The 20361-nt window shown below is 35.6% G+C and overlaps 1 protein-coding gene across 11 annotated transcripts in view; it reads right to left on the reverse strand.

Annotated features, from left to right (window-relative positions):
- The window catches only part of CARF (calcium responsive transcription factor), a 99494-nt gene that overhangs the window by 61260 nt on the left and 17873 nt on the right, over window positions 1–20361 (reverse strand). For 10 of the 11 annotated variants that reach the window (XR_004382961.1, XR_004382960.1, XR_004382962.1 and 7 more), the window contains 5 exons: window positions 19150–19380; window positions 9687–9807; window positions 8486–8615; window positions 7136–7220; window positions 1393–1582 (listed from right to left, as the gene is read on the reverse strand). Coding sequence is in view for 8 of the 11 variants with exons in the window: in XM_032860049.1 (XP_032715940.1) it covers window positions 1393–1582; window positions 7136–7220; window positions 8486–8615; window positions 9687–9807; window positions 19150–19380 (757 nt within the window). In the remaining 3 variants the exon portion in view is untranslated. Of the gene's footprint in view, window positions 1–1392; window positions 1583–7135; window positions 7221–8485; window positions 8616–9434; window positions 9502–9686; window positions 9808–19149; window positions 19381–20361 lie in introns of those variants that run through there. The other variant, XM_032860050.1, reaches the window with a different exon arrangement.

Raw genomic sequence — 20361 nt, forward strand, 5'->3', positions numbered from 1 at the left:
TTTCTTTTTTGGGGGATGGCTCTTGTACAACCACTTTAGAGAGCAACTTGAGATAATCTTGTAAAAATGAAATGGGCATACTTCGCAACTCAGCATTTCCACTTTAATGCATGCACTATTAACTTATTTACATCTTTTCAAAAGAAAATGTATATTGTTTTACTATAGCATTCTTTGTAATATTGAAAATTTGAAACATCCTAAATGATCATTAGTAGAAAAATAATTGCGGTTTCGTCATATGCTGGAACGTTATGTACTCGTTAAATTAAGATCTGTAAGCATCAATATAGATGGATTTCAAGAAATAAGGGTGAGCAAAAATTTACATAACAATGTCTATAGTTTACCATTTATGAATATTTCAAAATATTCAAAACAATAAAATACATTATTGTAAATACAAATATGTGTGATAAAAGTATAAAAATATAGACCGGAAAGATACACACCAAATTTATGTAGTGGCTGCCTGTGGAGAGTTAGCATGGGGATTAGAACTAGGGAGGGGAAAAATGTTGTATTTCTTTTATAGAATACTGATGAAACCTGGGCAGAAAAGGTTACATGTACCTCATGTTCCTCCACATATCTTTTTTTACCCTCAGAGGTCTAAGATGAGACTGCAACTCTTCCAGCTAAATCAGTATTTCCCCAGTCCTAAAATAAATCACTTGTCGTCATGTTTTTTGGGATTTGACTAGCCTGAGGGTGAATCTCTGGAAACTGAAACCACTTTAGGGGCATCTGGCTGGCTCAGTCGGTGGAGCATGCAACTCTTATCTCTGGGTTGTGAGTTGAAGCCCCACACTGGGTGTAGAGATTACTTAAAATCTTAAAAACACACACACACACACATACACAAAACTCTAGCCCTTTAATACACACTAGCCCAATATTTGACTAGCATATGTAACACATTTGATGCTTGAGAATCCTAATATTACAATTCTGTATAATATAACTGCAGATTGCATTCAAATTCTACACAGTAACTTGAGAGTTATGAGCTATAAAATATAAAATGAATACGAATTTGTCCAACAAGACGAATCAAGGGAGATGAGAATATCTGGACTGGATAAAAAAAAATCCAACAGATATACATATTTAGAATAATAAAACTGCTCTATTAATATTTTTATTTTCTATGTATCAGCATAATATCTAAGGAAGTATTATTTATTTATTCTAATATATTAAAATAAAATTTCATTTAAAAATTGGTCATAGTTAAGTTTTCTTTTTAGTTTAACATGCATTTTCATCAATTAACATTCAGTTGTCATCCACAAAAATGACATTTTGGTAGGAAATTTTTAGGAAAACCCCATTTTTACAATGGATCATGGCAGTGCTGAACCTTTTAAAATAATTCCCTTAAAAAAGTACCTGCATTGACAAATGGAATTCCATCATATGGGACATACTGAGATTTCCACATCAAGCGTGTAGCCGGCTTGGCTGGGCTTGGAGATTGGCGGGTCCCCCAAACACTCTGTGTTTGCTGCTTATGAAATGTTAGAATACTTTCTAATTCGGTCTCACTTACACAGTAGCCACGGTATGAATCTCCAATTTTCTGCATGTGGTAGAAATTAAATAACAAAATTATTAGCAAATATGTTTCATTGTACAAAAAATTAAATGAAGTGGTTGTCCAAGATAAAAGACTCATCAGTTTTCAAAAGACTGTCATTGTCCTCTCAGATTAATGATCTATTACAACCAGTGTATCTGCTCTGCTTTTAACCAGCATTATCAAATAGATATTCTCCAAATATGTTAGAGAATATAATGTCAAACTCATATGACCACCATCAGTATCAAAATTTTGCTTGAGAGAAATAATATTTAGGGAGGATAGTTTAAAGAATACATTGTGTATCCATTCATCCATATATTTAAAATCCTACCTCTGGATCCAAAAAGATCGGCACAAAACTAGCCATAAAAGTAGTGGTTACCTATGGGGCTTCTTTCGCTAAAATTAATTTTGGTATGACATCAATTTTTTTGAAAGCTTATGAAAACTGTGATAGTATCTCTTAAATAATATAAAAGAATTTGCTCATTTTATCAAAATTCTTTTTAAGAAGATCCTTCCCTGAGAGAAAATTCTGTCTGAACTTAGTACCAAAAATAGTTAATGGTTTTATTTTATGGAAAATTACTTTTATCTAATGGACACAGAATTTATTTTTCTTTAATATTTATTTATTTGACAGAGAGAGAGATAGAGATCACAAGTAGGCGGAGAGGCAGGCAGAGAGAGACAGGGGAAGCAGGCTCCCTGCTGAGCAGAGAGCCTAATGCAGGGCTCAATCCCAGGACCCTGAGATAATGACCTGAGCCGAGGGCAGAGGCTTAACCCACTGAGCCCCCCAGCCACCCATGGACACAGAATTTAATAACTGGGTTTTCCCTTTTTGAAATGTAGATGCTTAAATTACAGAAAAGTGTGTGTGTATATGTGCGCACATATATATATGAATGTGTGCGTGCATACCCACAGTTCATTAAGATATACATTTCTTACTTCCATTTTATGGTTACATTCTTGTTTTTCTTTATTCTTTAGTTCCCATTTTAATTTCCCACCTTGCTACTATATTTTATGTATTTTGTAAGCTATCTTCATTCTTCCTGAAACAAGGAAGATGTAAATAAATTGTGTAAATAACTGATATTATCTCTCCACAAACATGTAAGTAAACTTCAACAAAAGTAGAAGCTTTTTCCATACCAATAGAGAAAAATCTATTAACTGTGATCTCCTGTACTAAAAGGCACATAGACCTACAACTGACTCCATGTATGTTTCTCCATTAAAGGGAACAAAACCAGAGATGTGGGACTAGGAATCTTTTTATTAGACTAAATATTTTACCCTGCAAGAATATATTTAATAAAAACACTGTTGTGGTTGTATTTTAGGTCATAATAAGAAGAGACAATCTGGGGGCGCCTGGGTGGCTCAGTGGGTTAAGCCTCTGCCTTTGGCTCAGGTCATGATCTCAGGGTCCTGGGATGGAGCCTGGCATCTGGCTCTCTGCTCAGCAGGGAGCCTGCTTCCCCCTGCCTCTCAGCCTACTTGTGATCTCTGTCGAATAAATAAATAAAATCTTTAAAAAAAGAAGAAGAGAGAATCTTATGTCAAGCAATACATTATCTCCAATTTCCCCTAAAAATAATAAAAATGCCTAGTCTTACAAATATTTTTCTAGCCCAGATATTTCTTCATCAAATATCAACTGCAAATAAAAGTAGGAACATAAAGTCTACCTATTAACATTTTTTAACAAATAAAATGAACAGAGTTTATAATGTTTTCAATGAAAAGAAAAATTCAGAATTAGTATAATATAACCAGGCCTCTATCAGGAGATGAAAGTTTAATATATATATATTTTTTTAGATTTTATTTATTTATTTGACAGAGAGAAAGTGAGAGATCACAAGCAGGCAGACAGAGAGAGGGGGAAGCAGGCTCCCCACCGAGCATAGAGCCCAATGGAGGGCTCAATCCCAGGACTCTGAGATCATGGCCTGAGCTGAAGTTCGCAGAAGCTTAACCCACTGAGCCACCCAGGTAACCCCAGGAGATAAAAGTTTAATACGGTTTTGAAATTTATCCAGCTAGTCCACTTTGGTCAAACCTAAAAAATGCATATGGAAAAACAATTTAAATGAAAAGTCAGAAAGTAAAAAGGATTATTAAACTATATCTATATCTATCTATCTATCTATCCATCTATATTTTTAAAGACTATTTATTTGAGAGAGAGAGAGCATGAGTGGAGGGTAGGGACAGAGGGAGAGGAATAGGGACAAGCAGACTCCCCACTGAGCAGAGAGCCCAACGCAGAGCTTGATCCTAGGACACCAAGATCACGACTTGAGCCAAAGTCAGACACTCAAAAGACTAAGCCACCCAGGTGCCACTATTAAACAATATTCTGAAGCAAAATGCAAAAAATATTTCCTCAGCCATTAATCAAAACTATTTTTCACTACTGATACAGCTTAGGAGAGAAGAAAGAATCCTTTACTGATAGAGATACTCATTCTGTTGGACAGTTTTGATGAATTTCTTACAAGATGTATGACATTAGGTAAGCCACACAATGCACATGGTTGTAAGACAAGCTGATTTGACTACATTAATTGCTAATGCTTTAATGTCTATAGCATTCTGTAAAGTTTACAATAATGATTTTTTAAAAATCCTCATCAGGGACGCCTGTGTGGCTCAGTCGGTTAAGCATGTGACCCTTGGTTTCAACTCTGGTCATAATCTCAGGGTCCTGGGATTGCCCCATGATGGCTCTGTGCTCCGCAGGGAGTCTGCTTGAGATGCTCTCTCTCTCCCTCTCCCCTTCACCCTGCTCATGATCTCTCTCTTTCTTTAAAATAATAAATCTTTAAAAAAAAAAAACCCTCATCGAACAACAATAATAGTTACTTTTGGAAACCAGTGAAAAACTATAATAACCAAAAAGTGTGAGGGGGTAAAAAAATCTGTCTACCTACCTGTACAAATAGATTTACATATAAATGACTTAGAAAAGCAACAATAGTAAAATTGTTGTACTCAATATAATATATCACATCATCAGACTTTATTATTAGAACATTATGAAATATTAAAATAGAAGTAATGTTTTTCCTCTCCATTGTGAAAATCTGATTAAAACAATGAAGCATTTTGGGGTGCCTGGGTGGCTCAGTGGGTTAAGCCTCTGCCTTCAGCTCAGGTCATGATCTCTGGGTCCTGGGATCAAGCCCCATATCGGGCTCTCTGCTCAGCAGGGAGCCTGCTTCCCGCTCTCCCTCCACCTGAATCTCTGCCAACTTGTGATCTCTCTTTCCCTCTCTTTCTGTCAAATAAATAAATAAAGAAATCTTAAAAAAAATAAAATAAAAAAATAAAAAATAAAACAATGAAGGATTTTAATAATTAGTCATTATCATGTACAGTTTACAGGTACAAAAGCACGGTCCCTTCTCTCAAAAGTGTATAGTCTAAATGCTATGTAATGATGAACAAATAATTAGGCAATTAATTAAGAATGGCAGTGATAATAAATACCAAAGCACTTAAAGAGATAAATAGGTAAAAGCTAAAATAATAATTCTTTACAGAAAAGATACACAGGAGTTGCATTAGGATTTAAGAATAGTTAGAAAGGAAACAGAAGAAAATAAAACAGATTAGGAAATGGCAACAAAAACAAGTCAAGGCAGAGATAAAGATTCTGAAGTGTTTGTACGAATTAGGAAGACAAGGCTTAACAAGAACGAAGGATGAGTTGGGAGAAAAGTAGAAAATAGGGGTGCCTGGGTGGCTCAGTGGGTTAAAGCCTCTGCCTTCAGCTCGGGTCATGATCCCAGGGTCCTGGGATCGAGCCCCGCATCGGGTTCTCTGCTCAGCAAGGGAGCCTACTTCCTCTGCTCTCTCTGCCTGCCTCTTTGCCTGCTTGTGATCTCTGTCTGTCAAATTAATAAATAAAATCTTAAAAAAAAAAAAGTAGAAAATAAAACAGGAAAAGATAATACCAAATTATGGAAGACCTTGAAAGCCATGTATAGTGGTGAATGATATGGAAAAAATGACACTGAACTTATTGGGCAGTGAGAAGAAATAATGAAAGCAATATTTAAAGACAGATATTTTTAGAAAACTAGACAGTAGGCCCCAGAAATAGAAGAATCAGAGATTAAAGTAAAGGTTGTTACTATAATTAAGTTCAAGATAACAAAAGTCTATGAAGAAGGAGGCCCCAATCACTCCACAAAAAGAGAGATATTTTATTTATTTATTTAAGAATGTCTTATTAGGTTCTTTTTAAATTAAATTAAATTTATTTATTTGTCAGGAGGTGGGGCACAATCAGAGGGAATAGGGGGCAGAGGGAGAAGTGGACTCCTAGCTCAGCAGGGAGCCAGATATGTGACTTGAACCCAGGACTCTGGGATCATGACTTGAGTCAAAGGCAGACGCTTAACTGACTGAGCCACCAGGCATCCCAAGAGAGATACTTTAAAGGAAAAACTAAAAGAATCAGATGACTACTTTAGTATGGGAAAGGAAGAATTTAATCTAAAACACTGCGCCTAGGGGTGCTTGGGTGGCTCAGGCCATGATCCCAGGATTGTAGGATTGAGCCCCACATTGGGCTCCCTTCTCAATGGGGAATCTGCTTCTCCCTCTTCCACTCCCCTGCTTGTGTTCTTTCTCTCTCTATCAAATAAATAAATAAAATCTTTAAAAAATAAAAATAAAATAAAACACTCTGCCTGAATGTCTAAGGAAAAGGTATTTGTCATTGAACAGACAAGGAATTTAGAAGTACAGCTAGTTGGGGCACCTGGGTGGCTCAGTAAGTTGGACTTCTCTGCCTTTGGCTCAGGTTGTGATCTCAGGGTCCTGGGATCAAGCCCTGCATCGGGCTCTTTGCTCAGCAGGGAGCCTGCTTCCCCCCACTCTCTCTACCTGCTGCTCTGCCTACTTGTGATTTCTTTCTCTGTCAAATAAATTTAAAAAAAAACCTTAATACATAAATGTTAAAAAAAAAACAAAAAAGAAGTACAGCTGGTTGTGACATAGTAATTTCTGTTTAGCACCTGGTGAACTGAGGTGAAATTCAAGTAAAGCTCCAATTAAGTAGCTGGAGATCTGGGGCAAGGGCACAATTAAAGAACCAGTGATACAGATTTGGAAATCATTTTTATAAAAGTGAGAGTTGAAAGTTAACAAAACTGATCAGCTCTCCAAGGGATAAAATGTAGAGAAATAAGGCAAAGTCAAACAGCAAAACTTAAAGTATTTTCATTGAGAATATGAAAAGAAATAAGTACAAGTAAAGAAAAAGTAATGGTCAAAAAATAAAAAGTAGAAAAACATGATAATGAAGTTTTCATGGAAGACATACAAGAGAAGAAATGATAGTGAAGCATGAAGTTTATATGATCTCTGCTTAAACAGAGCTTACACTAAGGAATAAAAGAATAGATGAGATCAGAGGTAGCATTAAAATAAAGTATTACAGATATAGTCAAAACTGAACATTTTGGGATGCATTATAGCAATAATCAATTTAGTGAATCTAGGTAAGGATTATTTTTAACTCACCTCACAGCTCCTAAGACGGCAGGCCCACATAGGTGTTTTAGAAGAAAGTGGCTGGAGAGGAGCCAGAAAGGGTTCTTCAAGCATTCTGGGACAAGGAAAGAATATACATAAGTATATATTACAAGTTACACACACACAAACACACATACGACATTCAACCATTTTATCCCCTTAGCCAGTGTTACAGAAAATATACTGAGGTCATCAATTAAGAAACTGTAATAATAGGGGTGTCTGGCTGGCACAAATGGTTCAAGCCCCAAGCTGGGTGTAGAATTAATTTGAAAAAATAAAGATATAAGATCTTAACTGCAATAATAACAATAGAGTTGGTGGGTGTACTTTAATTATAATTTTCTTTAAACAGCACTATTTTATTAGTTGCTAAAGAAACGGCCTATGTTTTTTCTTCCAAATATCTATAGCCCCAACAAAATTAAGTATTTTAATATCTCCTTCAGATCTTATTTTGTAGTCTTCTCATTTTATTTCATTATATAATTGTTTTTCATTTAACGAAAAAATGAGCCAATAAAACATCTTCAGGTGACTTGTTAAGTTAACATGATATTATGTCAAGCTCTAAGACTAAATGTAATAAGTAGTGTATAAATTTTTAAATGCTGTCTTTAAGAGTTAAAAGAATATAAATAATACAAAATCCATATTTACATTTGCCTAAATTATTATAGTGTTAAGGCAAAAATAAAAGCTGAAACATATTAACAAAAAACACTTGATTACTTTACCACAGAGGAATTAAATACATAAAAAGACGATGAACCATTAAACATTTTAGGAACTAGAGCGGATGTTTCTTTTTCTTTTTTTTTTTTTTAGAATGGATATTTCTTTATTCTAAAACCCCTATTAGTGCCAGATGTTTTCAGATTGCTTCAAAAGACAACAGGCAAGTGTCACTGAGGAAAAGTAGCACATTAGACATTATAGCTTTTTTTTTTTTTAATTTAAAGATTTTATTTATTTATTTATTTGACAGACAGATCACAAGTAGGCAGAGAGGCAGGCAGGGGAGGGGGTAAGCAGCAGGCTCCCGAGCAGAGAGCCTGATGCAGGGCTCGATCCCAGGACCCTGGGATCACGACCTGAGCAGATGGCAGAGTCTTTAACCCACTGAGCCACCCAGGCGCCCTAGACAGAGCTTCTAAAATAGTCTCCTAGCTGCCAAGATGTCATTTAAATAATTAAAGATATTTGACAATTTGATGATAGTTTATTCTGTTTCTTGAATTTCTAATCTTTTTTTAGTCAGCTCACTTTAGATATGATAATTTTAAAAAAGATTTCCATGATAATTTCAACATGAACTCCTCTTTCCCATGGACTCACCTGGCCACTGTCTTTTTGGGCAATGTGACAGCTGCTTGTGGATGAAGAGTATAATTACTGGTATTATCTGCTAGAACATCCACTCTTACAGTTGGTAAATTTCTATCACTGGACTTCTCTTCAGAGACATCTTAACAGCAATAACAACAACAACGCAATGTCAGTATCTTGAGTAAGCCCGTGAGAATGTAACTAAGTAGAACTCATCAATTTGAAATATGAAAGGCAAGATATGCTCTAAAGATGCCAAAACTTATGTTTTATTGAGAATTTCCCTAATAAACTTGTTTAGTTTCAAATTATAATACTAACTACTGAAATTTCGTAATTACATTTTTGAAGCTTATATTGAACAGCTAGGATATAAAAGTGGTACAATTGTTATGTTAACAGTTTCATAATATAATAGGAAAGTATAAAACTTTTTCATTTTTTAAAAAAAATTTTTAAAAATTCAACTAGCCAGCATATAATACATTGTTAGTTTCAGACTCTTTTTCATCTTTATACCATGTTTTTCATTTTGTCTGCAAACTGTTTTTTTCCTTAAGTTTTAACTATTAACAAAGGCGAAGAACCATATCACTAAGGTAAAAATATCTATTCTAAATCATTAGTTATGGACGAACAATGAAACAGTGTAGCTATGGTATTAGATAGAAAAGGAAGGAAAGCAAAAGAGAACTAACAGGAATATTATCAATAGGTTAAGAAAGAGTAAAAAAAAAATGGGGAGCACGATTCTCCTTTCTGAGTCTGAAGGAAAAAAAGAGCAAAGAAGATGAAAAAAATAGTTAAATAAAAGCGTAATGAGTCACATGGCTAACAATAATATTGATAAAAATGCAAATGTAATAATTTCTCCAGTAACTATTAACACTATAATCTTGTTATTGTAGCTGTTATTACTACTGTTATTATAATTAAGAAGAATTTATTTTATGCTCACTGGTCATTTGGGAGGAAGCAAGAGTCAACCAGCTTCACAGAATTCCAAAATGAAATAGACAGCTAACCTAGACAGGAGTTGAAAAATGAACTTGAAATTTATTTGGGCTAAGAATCTTTTTCTAATTATTAAGTTCACAACCTTACCCACCAAGAGATCGATTTTAGCACAGACTTTCATGAGGTGATTTTCTGATACATGTATTTGTTCTTCAAAACATTCTTAAATCCCATATATCCCATGATTACTCACCCTGAGGACTATTCACATCCACAAGCTGCCCCTGAGGTACAATCACTTGTGCCATTCCTGTCTGTGTAGATGGAATTACACGCAGCACCTGTCCATTTTCTGAGGGGTTGGCAACAATCATCTTGAACATTAAGAAAGAAACCAAATGCATAAGCCAACAATGCTTTAACAGAATTATTACTAAATAAATGATTAAAGATATGCCTATCTGTATGGTAGATACTATTATTTCCCTCATTTTGTAGATGAAAACACTGAAGTACTGTTTCGGAGCTGATAAGTGTTAAAGCTGGGATTCAAAACAGGTAGTTTGAATCTATGTCTATGATCTTAACCACCTACGGTCTTAATCATTACACATGTATGAGGTCTAATTACTTAGTAATGTGAACAAGGATCTCACTGGACTTATTGTATTTGCTTTTTTCTACTTACTGTTTTATATATCCCTATGTGTTTGGATTATTTGTATGGTAGTCATTTCTTCTGTATTTTATGTCACTTTCATTTGTTTAAATACTGTATCTTGTTAGATGTCTAATTAAACAGAATTTATTTTTATATCTCTGAATTTTTATATATTCTGTCTTGGTCCATAAGGAATACCAAAGAACGCCCCAAAAGTCTGAAAATATAAGAAAAATTATATGTTTATTATTTCCATTTCTTCCTTCAGTTTAACAATTGAATCTGTTATCCTAAATTTAGAGAACTGTCAACTAAAAGGGTGTCTGAAGCTGAAAAAAAAAAACATTTTGAGCCCATCATTTGAAAAACAAAATATTTTTTTTAATTTATTTTTTCTCAGTGTTCAAAAATTCATTGATAATGTACCACACCCAGTGCTCCATGCAATACGTGTCCTCCACTTGAAGACAAGTTTATCTTAAATTTCCAGACTTTTCGGACACCCTGTAAACTTTATTACCTAACATACTACTCTTCTATTGACACAGTGTTACTGTTTTACCCAAGGTCTACTAGACTCAGTTCTTACTCAAGTAATTCTTTGTAATCATTCCAACCTGCTTTCCAAGAGGGCCTTTTTTTAATTAAATTTTTAAAGTTAACATATATTATTTGCCCCAGGGGTACCGGTCTGTGAATCATCAGGCTTACACACTTCACAGCTCTGACCATAGCGCATACCCTCCCCAATGTCCATAACCCAAACACCCTCTCCATACTCCCTCCCCCAAGCAACCCTCAGTTTGTTTTGTGACATTAAGAGTCTCTTATGGTTTGTCTCCCTCCCGATCCCAGCTTGTTTCATTTTTTCCTCCCCTACCCCCCAAACCCCCCACTTTGCCTCTCAAATTCCTCATATCAGGGAGATCATATAATTGTCTTTCTCTGATTGACTTATTTTGCTCAGCATAATAACCTCTAGCTCCATTCATGTCGTTGCAAATGGCAAGATGTCATTTCTTTTGATGGCTGCATAGTATTCCATTGTGTGTGTGTGTGTGTGTGTGTGTGTGTGTATCTATATATATCTATATATATATATAACATTTTCTTTATCCATTCATCTGTTGATGGACATCTAGGTTCTTTCCATAGTTTGGCGATTGTGGACATTGCTGTTAAACATTTGGGTGCACGTGCCCCTTCGGATCACTACATTTGTATCTTCAGGGTAAGTACCCAGTAGTGCGATTGCTGGGTCGTAGGGTAGCTCTATTTTCAACTTTTTGAGGAACCTCCATGCTGTTTTCCAGAGTGGCTGCACCAGCTTGCATTCCCACCAAAAGGGTAGGAGGGCTCCCCTATCTCTGCATCCTCACCAGCATCTGTTGTTTTTTGTTAATTTTAGCCATTCTGACTGGTTTGAGGTGGTATCTCATTGTGGTTTTGATTTGTATTTCCCTGATGCCAAGTCATGTGGAGCACTTTTTCATGTGTCTGTTGGCCATTTGGATGTCTTCTTTGCAGAAGTGTCTGTTCATGTCCTCTGCCCATTGCTTGACTGGATTATTTATTCTTTGGGTGTTGAGTTCGATAAGTTCTTTATAGATTTTGGATACTAGCCCTTTATCTGATATGTTGTTTGCGAATATCTTCTCCCATTCTGTCAGTTGTCTTTTGGTTTTGTTGACTGTTTCCTTTGCTGTGCAAAAGCCTTTGATCTTGATGAAGTCCCAATAGTTAATTTTTGCCCTTGCTTCCCTTGCCTTTGGCGATGTTTCTAGGAAGAAGTTGCTGTGGCTGAGGTCAAAGAGGTTGCTGCCTGTGTTCTCTTTAAGGATTTTGATGGATTCCTTTCTCACACTGAGGGCTTTCATCCATTTGGGGTCTTATTTTCATGTGTGGTGTAAGGAAATGCATTTTTCTACATGTGGCTCTCCAACTTTCCCAACACCACCTGTTGAAGAGACGGTCTTTTTTCCATTGGACATTCTTTCCTGCTTTGTCAAAGATTAGTAAACCATAGAGTTGAGGGTCTATTTCTGGGCTCTCTATTATGTTCCATTGATCTATGTGTCTGTTTTTGTGCCAGTACCAGACTGTCTTGATGATGATAGCTTTGTAATAGAGCTTGAAGTCTGGAATTTTGATGCCACCAACTTTAGCTTTATTTTTCAACATTACTCTAGCTATTGGAGGTCTTTTCTGGTTCCATATAAACTTTAGGATTATTTGTTCCATTTCTTTGAAAAAAAAATGGATGGTATTTTGATAGGGATTGCATTATATGTGTAGATTGCATTAGGTAGCATAGACATTTGCACAATATTTGTTCTTCCAATCCAGGAGCATGGAATATTTTTCCATTTCTTTGTGTCTTCCTCAATTTCCTTCATGAGTACTTTATAGTTTTCTGAGTACAGATTCTTTGCCTCTTTGGTTAGGTTTATTCCTAGGTATCTTACGGTTTTGGGTGCAACTGTAAATGGGATGGACTCCTTCATTTCTCTTTCTTTTGTCTTGTTGTTGGTGTATAGAAATGCAACTGACTTCTGTGCATTGATTTTATATCCTGACACTTTACTGAATTCTTATACAAGTGCTAACAGATTTGGAGTGGAGTCTTTTGGGTTTTCCACATATAGTATCATATCATCTGCAAAGAGTGATAGTTTGACTTCTTCTTTGCCAATTTGGATGCCTTTAATTTCTTTTTGTTGTCTGATTGCTGAGGGTAGGATTCCTAGTACTATGCTGAATAGCAGTGGTGATAGCAGACATCCCTGCCGTGTTCTTGACCTTAGCAGAAAAGCTCTCAGTTTTTCTCCATTGAGGATGATATTCATGGTGGGTTTTTCATAGATGGCTTTGAAGGTATTGAGGTATGTACACTCTATCCCTATACTTTGAAGAGCTTTGATCTAGAAAGGATGCTGTACTTTGTCAAATGCTTTTTCTGCATCTATTGAGAATATCATATGGTTCTTGTTCTTTCTTTTATTAATGTATTGTAGCACATTGACTGATTTGTGGGTGTTGCACCAACCTTGCAGCCCTGGAATAAGTCCCACTTGGTCGTGGTGAATAATCCTTTTAATGTACTATTGGATCCTACTGGCCAGTATTTTGGTGAGAATTTTCGCATCTGTATTCATCTAGGATATTGGTCTGTAATTCTCTTTTCCTTTTTTTTTTTTTTTTTAAGATTTTATTTATTTATTTGACAGACAGAGATCACAGTAGGCAGAGAGAAAGGAAGGGAAGCAGGCTCCCTGCTGAGCAGAGAGCCTGATGCGGGGCTCGATCCCAGGACCCTGGGATCATGACCCGAGCCAAAGGCAGAGGCTTTAACCCACTGAGCCACCCAGGCGCCTCTGTAATTCTCTTTTTTGATGGGGTCTTTGTCTGGTTTGGGGATCAAGGTAATGTGGCCTCATAAAATCAGTTTGGAAGTTTTCCTTCCACTTCTATTTTTTGGAACAGTTTCAGGAGAATAGGTATTATTCTTCTTCAAATGTTTAGTAGAATTCCCCTGGGAAACCATTTGGTCCTGGGCTCTTGTTTGTTGGGAGATATTTGATGACTGCTTCAATCTCCTTACTGATTATGGGTCTGTTTCTTCCTGGTTCAGTTTTGGTAGTTTATATATCTCTATGAATGCAGCCATTTCTTCCAGATTGTCAGACCTGCTGGCGTATAGTTGCTCATAATAAGTTCTTATAATTGTTTGTATTTCTTTGGTGTTGGTTGTAATATCTCCTCTTTCATTCATGATTTTTAAAATTTGGGTCCTTTCTCTTTTCTTTTTGATAAGTTTGGCCAGGGGTTTAACAATCTCATTAATTCTTTCAAAGAACCAGCTCCTAGTTTCGTTGATTGTTCTCCCGTTCTTTTGATTTCTATTTCACTGATTTCTGCTCTGATCTTTATTATTTCTCTTCTCCTGCTGGGTTTAGGCTTTCTTTGCTGTTCTTTCCCCAGCTTCTTTGGGTGTAGGGTTAGGTTGTGCACCTGAGACCTTTCTTGTTTCTTGAGAAAGATTTGTATGGCTATATACTTTCTTCTCAGGACCGCTTTTGCTGTGTCCCACAGATTTTGAACAGCTGTGTTTTCATTATCATTTGTTTCCATAAATTTTTTCAAATTTTCTTTAATTTCCTGGTTGACCCATTCATTCTTTAGAAGGATGCTCTTTAGTCTCCATGTATTTGCGTTCTTTCCAACTTTCCTCTTGTGATTGAGTTCCAGCTTCAGAGTGTTGTGGTCTGAGAATATGCAGGGAATGATCCCAGTCTTTTGGTACCAGTTGAGACCTGATCTGTGACCCAGGATGTGATCTATTCTGGAGAATGTTCCATGAGCACCAGAAAAGAATGTGTATTGTTGCTTTGGGATGGAATGTTCTGAATATATCTGTGATGTCCATCAGGTCCAGTGTGTCATTTAAGGCCTTTATTCCCTTGTTGATCTATTGCTTGGATGATCTGTCCATTTCAGTGAGGGGGGCCGTTAAAGTCCCCTACTATTATTGTATTATTGTCAATGTGTTTCTTTGATTTTGTTATTAATTGGTTTATATAGTTGGCTGCTCCCATGTTAGGGGAATAGATATTTAAAATTGTTAGATCTTCTTGTTGGACAGACCCTTTGAGTATGATTTAGCGGATTCAGTTATTTTGAGTATGATACCATTGTATGTTACAGACTTCTTGCCCCGAGCTGCTTTCAGGAGTTTCTCTTTGTCACTAAGACTTGTAAGTGTTACTATTAGATGACGGGGTATGGACCCATTCTTATTGATTTTGAGGGGGAGTTCTCTGTGCCTCCTGGATATTGATGTTTGCTCCCTTTGCCATATTAGGGAAATTCTCTGTTATAATTCACTCCAATATATCTTCTGGCCCCTTTTTCTTTCTTCTTCTTCTGGAATCCCAATTCTTCTAATATTGTTTCATCTTATGGTATCACTTATCTCTCAAATTCTCCCCTCATGGTCCAGTAGTTGTTTGTCTCTCTTTTGCTCAGCTTCTTTATTCTCTGTCATTTGGTCTTCTGTATCACTAATTTTCTCTTCTGCCTCATTTATCTTAGCAGTAAGAGCCTCCAATTTTTTTACTGCACCTCATTAATAGCTTTTTTGATCTCAGCTTGGTTAGATTTTAATTCTTTTATTTCTCCAGAAAGGGCTTTTGTTTCTCCAGAGAGGGTTTCTCTAATATCTTCCATGCCTGTTTTGTGCCCAGCTAACACCTTGAGAATCATCATTCTGAGCTCTAGATCTGACATTTTACCAATGTCCGTACTGATTAGGTCCCTAGCCTTTGGTACTGCCTCTTGTTCTTTTTTTTTGTGGTGAGTTTTTCCCACCTTTTCATTTTACCCAGAGAAGAATATATGAAGGAGAGAATAAAATACTAAAAGGGTGGCAAAGACCCCAGAAAAATGTACGCTAACCAAATCAGAAGAGACCCTAAATAGGGGGAGAAGAAAAGGGGTAAAAAGAAATTTAAAAAAAAATTAAAAAAAAAATATATAGTAGACTGGTGAATAGAACAGAGCCACCCACTTGATTTTGGGTGTATTTTGGTTTCTTAAAAGAAACTACCTCCCAAAATTTTTAAAGAAAGAAAAACATATATATACACCAAAATAAGAACAAACATGAGAAGGAATGGAATATGACTGTAAAGATGAAAATAAAAAAAGAATTCTAAAGAAGGCATTGCTAAGATAAGTTGGTTGGAAAAAGAAAGAGGAGAGAATTAGCTCAGGCTGGAGACCATATCAAAGCCCTATCCTAGATTTAGGGTATATTTTGATCTATTGGAAGAAACTGTATCCCAAAATTTTTGTATAAGAAAAAACCCTTTATGTATACAAAAAATAAAGTTAGATACTATGAAGGATAAAATATGACTATAATAATGAAGGTTTAAAAAGTTTTTTTTAAAGAAAGTATTGTTAAGATAAACTAATTAAAAAAACTTAAGAGGAAAGAGGAGACGTTAAATAAAATTAGAATAAGAAAAAAATAAAATAAATTTAATTAACTTTGCAAGACTAAAGAATCATGAGGTGAAAGCCATGAATTCCATGCTCTGCTTTCTCCTCCTCTGGAATTCCACTGTCCTCCTGGATCAGTGACCTTGGTCTTGGGTGAATGTTCTTGCTGATCTTCTGGGTTGATTCTCAAACGTTTTTGCCCGAGGCAGAATTGCACTGCCCTTGCCAGGGGCCAGGCTAAGTAATCTACTCCCGTTTGCTCTCAGGAGCTCTTTTGTTCCCTGAACACTTTCTGTAGAGCCCTGGAGGACGGGAATGAAAATGGCAGCCTCCCAATCTCCGGCCTGGAGGTAAGACAGCCTTTCTGTTTTATAAAACATGGAAACATAACTGATTCGTGACAGAGACTGCAGTTCTAGTTTTAAGAGGGTCATTGGAAAAAATTTTTAATTGAAAAAAAATTAAATTTGAAAAAAATTTCAATGAAGTAGATACTTTAGGGACAATTAACTGTAAACATTTCTCAGAAATTAAGACTAGTAATTGTTTCCCTCCCCCAAAGTTTATCAAGTTTCTTGAGATAAAAATACCTTGCCATACCTCTTATCACTTCATCATGAAAAAGTAACTGTAAACTCTGATGACAATAATTGCTTGACATTTGTTGAATGCATACTAAATGGCAAGACTTTACATGCATTACTGTATGTATTCCCTATCATATGTAAATGAAGTATATACATTTTATACTTGAGGATACTGTCATAAGAGGTTACACAACTCATGCAAGATAGGGTGGTGAGTTGAAATTCAAACCCAAATTCAAACAACTATTCTGTACTGCTTCCCATTATCTGACGATTTTACTTAACCTAAAAGAAGACAAAAACAATACAAGAAATACTGCTGGGCTTTAAAAGGCAACAGTAATAACAGTTTTTAAATTCCTTTCTCCTTAAATAAGATCAAATACTTGTAAAAAAATATTCCATTCATTCTTAGAAAATGAATCCACTAAATCCAAATAAAACACATATATTTATAATTTATTTACTCATATGAAAATTTCATAATTAAGAAAGATGTGTGGAATACCTCTTACTTTTGGAAATATGTTTCCTATGTAGAGTGGAGGAGAGCCTCCTCCACTTTCTCCTTCCTTAGCTTTCTCCTTCCATAGCTTCCTTCTACCTGGTACCTAGAAAACTATTTCCAGTTCATGTAATTTGATAATGGTGACAATAATATTACTTTTCCTATTTTAAAATAAAGTTACTTTTAATCTTTGCTATGATATCAGAGTTTTGAAAAGTCATCTGTTGCAATGCATTCTATTTGAGGCAGACCATGAACATTATCAGAAAATCTTGACTAATAAGTAGTCATATTTACTGGGCTCTTTGTGTACTGTACAATATATCTCATAAGTCCAAATTACCATCCCTGCTTCACTTTAAAACCTCTTCATTTGTTGCAGATTCACCCACTACAGAATCTTTACTACTTCCTTGATAACTTCTGTATCAAAAAATCACATTAAAAAATTTAAAAAAAAAAAAGCTCCATATGGTGGGAGATCTTGAAAATGGGAAAGACCATGCATGTATAGGGGCAGGGGGTTTTTTAAGCATCACTGTACTTCTACTCACTTTTGTTTTGACTCTATAATTGCTCTTGGGGTACCTGGGTGGCTCAGAGGTTAAAGCCTCTGCCTTCGGCTCAGGTCATGATCCCAGGGTCCTAGGATCTAGTCCTGCATCAGACTCTCTGCTCAGCAGGGAGCCTGCTTCCTCCTCTCTCTCTTCCTTCCTCTCTGCCTGCTTGTGCTCTCTCTCTCTGACAAATAAATAAATAAAATCTTTATAAATGACTAATAAAATGAATACACATCTTATAAGACTGTTCAAGAAAAAATAGAGGAGGTACAACAAGTAGTGTCAGGAAGAAAAAGGGGGCATCATCCTACTGATTCTATAGATTTAAAATATTTACAAGCTTTGTTCTATACTTGATATATAATAGCTTCAGAATAACAATACTAAAATTATTATTAATATTAAATTCATTGAAAGTTTATACATTTTGTTTCTAGATTATATCCTGTTAGAGATGTACAATCAGATTACTGTCTTTGAAATAATTCACTAAGGTGCTTGGGTGGCTCAGTTGGTTAAGTGTCTGCCTTTAGCTCAGGTCCTTGGATCAAATACCCCAACAGGCTCAGCAGGGAGCCTGCTTCCTCCTCTCTCTCTGCCTGCCTCTCTGCCTACTTGTGATCTGTCAAATAAATAAAATCTTTAAAAAAATAATAATAAATAATTCCATTATGTAATTAATACCCATTGTAGAAAATTTGGAAAACAGGTAAACAAGACACATGTTATTCTTATTATTAATGTAAAGATCTTTTTTTTTAATGTAAGAATATTCTTAGTAGTTAGAGAGAAACGAAGTTTTTCTCAATAATTCTCTTTAATTTCCAACAGAACCATCTTTCATTTCTTCTATTCAAACTATAAACTTGGCCATGAATACTTCAGAAACAATTTAAAGCAGCATTTTCACCTTTATATGCACTGTTACTTACATGACACATACGTATCTACATCAGCGAGGCTATGTCTAATTGCCAGTATACCACTGCTATTTCCATTGTTTTCTTTTGCTTCAAGAAGGCATACCAACCTGTGGCATGCAAGTTAGTGACCGAGAGACGGGTAAAGCAATAACCTTGAGTTCAGCCAAATGCATACACAAAAATAAATGTAAGTTACAGGTAAACTCTGGCACTTGTCACAGATTATGATACATTTCCAACTGATCTCAAAGTAACAGTGTACCTAGACCTAGTAACTGGGAAGTAGTTTAACATTCTATTAGTAGTCCTAAAATGAAATCTTTTAAAATATTCAGGTAACATAAAAATGAACGTCATGAAAACGGTATTTTCAAAGCAACGCAAGTCAACAGTTTCAAGAAATTAAGGTCACCTAGTAAGATTAATACATTTTGCTAAATAGCATAAAACTGATTATTTATAAAATACACTCACCATTTGTGCATTAGAATCCCCCAATGACTGGAGTTCATATTGAATAGGCTGCTTATTTTGGTCCACTAGATGGAATTGTTCTGCAGAAAGAGTCTGTGTCTGAGTCAGGGCCCCTGGTATATTCTGTGATGTGAGTGAATTATCTGCTTCATGAGAGATGATGGGTAAAACTCTAGTAGGAGAACCATTCTGTCCAAAGGAAGGATCCCTGGAGTCCATGCAGGTTAGATGCTTTTGTAAGGAAAAAAAAAAAAAAAAAAAAGCACTAAGGGTGTTTGTAAAATATAATGTCACAATATGTATCTTTTAAATTAAAAAAAAAAATTTTTTTTAAGGTATTAAGTAATCTCTACACCCGACATGGGACTCAAACTCACAAGAGTAGCAGGCTCTATCGACTGTACCAGCCCAGTGCCCGTAATGTTACAATAAAAACAAACAAACAAACAAACAAAGAATGTTTACTAGCCACTGTGAAAACAGTATGGAGGTTCCTCAAAAAATTAAAAATATAACTACCACATTACTGGGTATTTATCCAAAAATACAAAAACATTAATTCAAAGGGATACATGAACCCGTATGTTTATACAGCAGCATTATTTACAATAACCAAATTATGGAAACAGCCTAAGTATCCAATGATTGATGAATGGATGTGGTATGAATTGATGAAGACGTGGTATAAGACACAATGGAATATTATTCAGCCATAAAAAAGAAGAATGACATCTTGCCATTTGCAACAACATGGATGGAGCTAGAGAATATAATGCTAAGTGAAGTCAGTCAAAGAAAGAGAAATACCATATGATTTCACTCATATATGGAATTTAAGAAACAAACAAATGAGGAAAGGGAAAAAGAGAAAGAGAGAAATCAAGAAACAGACTATTAATAAAAGAGAACATACTGATGATTACTAGAGCAGGGGATGGGGAGATGGGGTGGACAGGTTAAATAGGAGATGGGGCTTAAGAAATGCACTTGTTTTGGGGGATTTTTTGTTTTTTTGTTTTTACAATTTTTTTTGTTTTTGTTTTTGTTTTTATACTTTGTTAAAGTAGGTTCCATGGCCAATGCAGGGCCCAAACTAACAACCCTGAGATCAAGACCTGAGCTGAGATGAACAGTCAGATGCCCAACCTTAGACTGAGCCACCTAGGCACCCAGGAGTGCACTTGTGATGAGCACCTGGTGATCTATAAAACA

Source organism: Lontra canadensis, unplaced genomic scaffold, assembly GCF_010015895.1.
Source record: "Lontra canadensis isolate GAN:19392208 unplaced genomic scaffold, GSC_riverotter_1.0 scaffold18, whole genome shotgun sequence".
NCBI classification, from domain to species: domain Eukaryota; kingdom Metazoa; phylum Chordata; class Mammalia; order Carnivora; family Mustelidae; genus Lontra; species Lontra canadensis.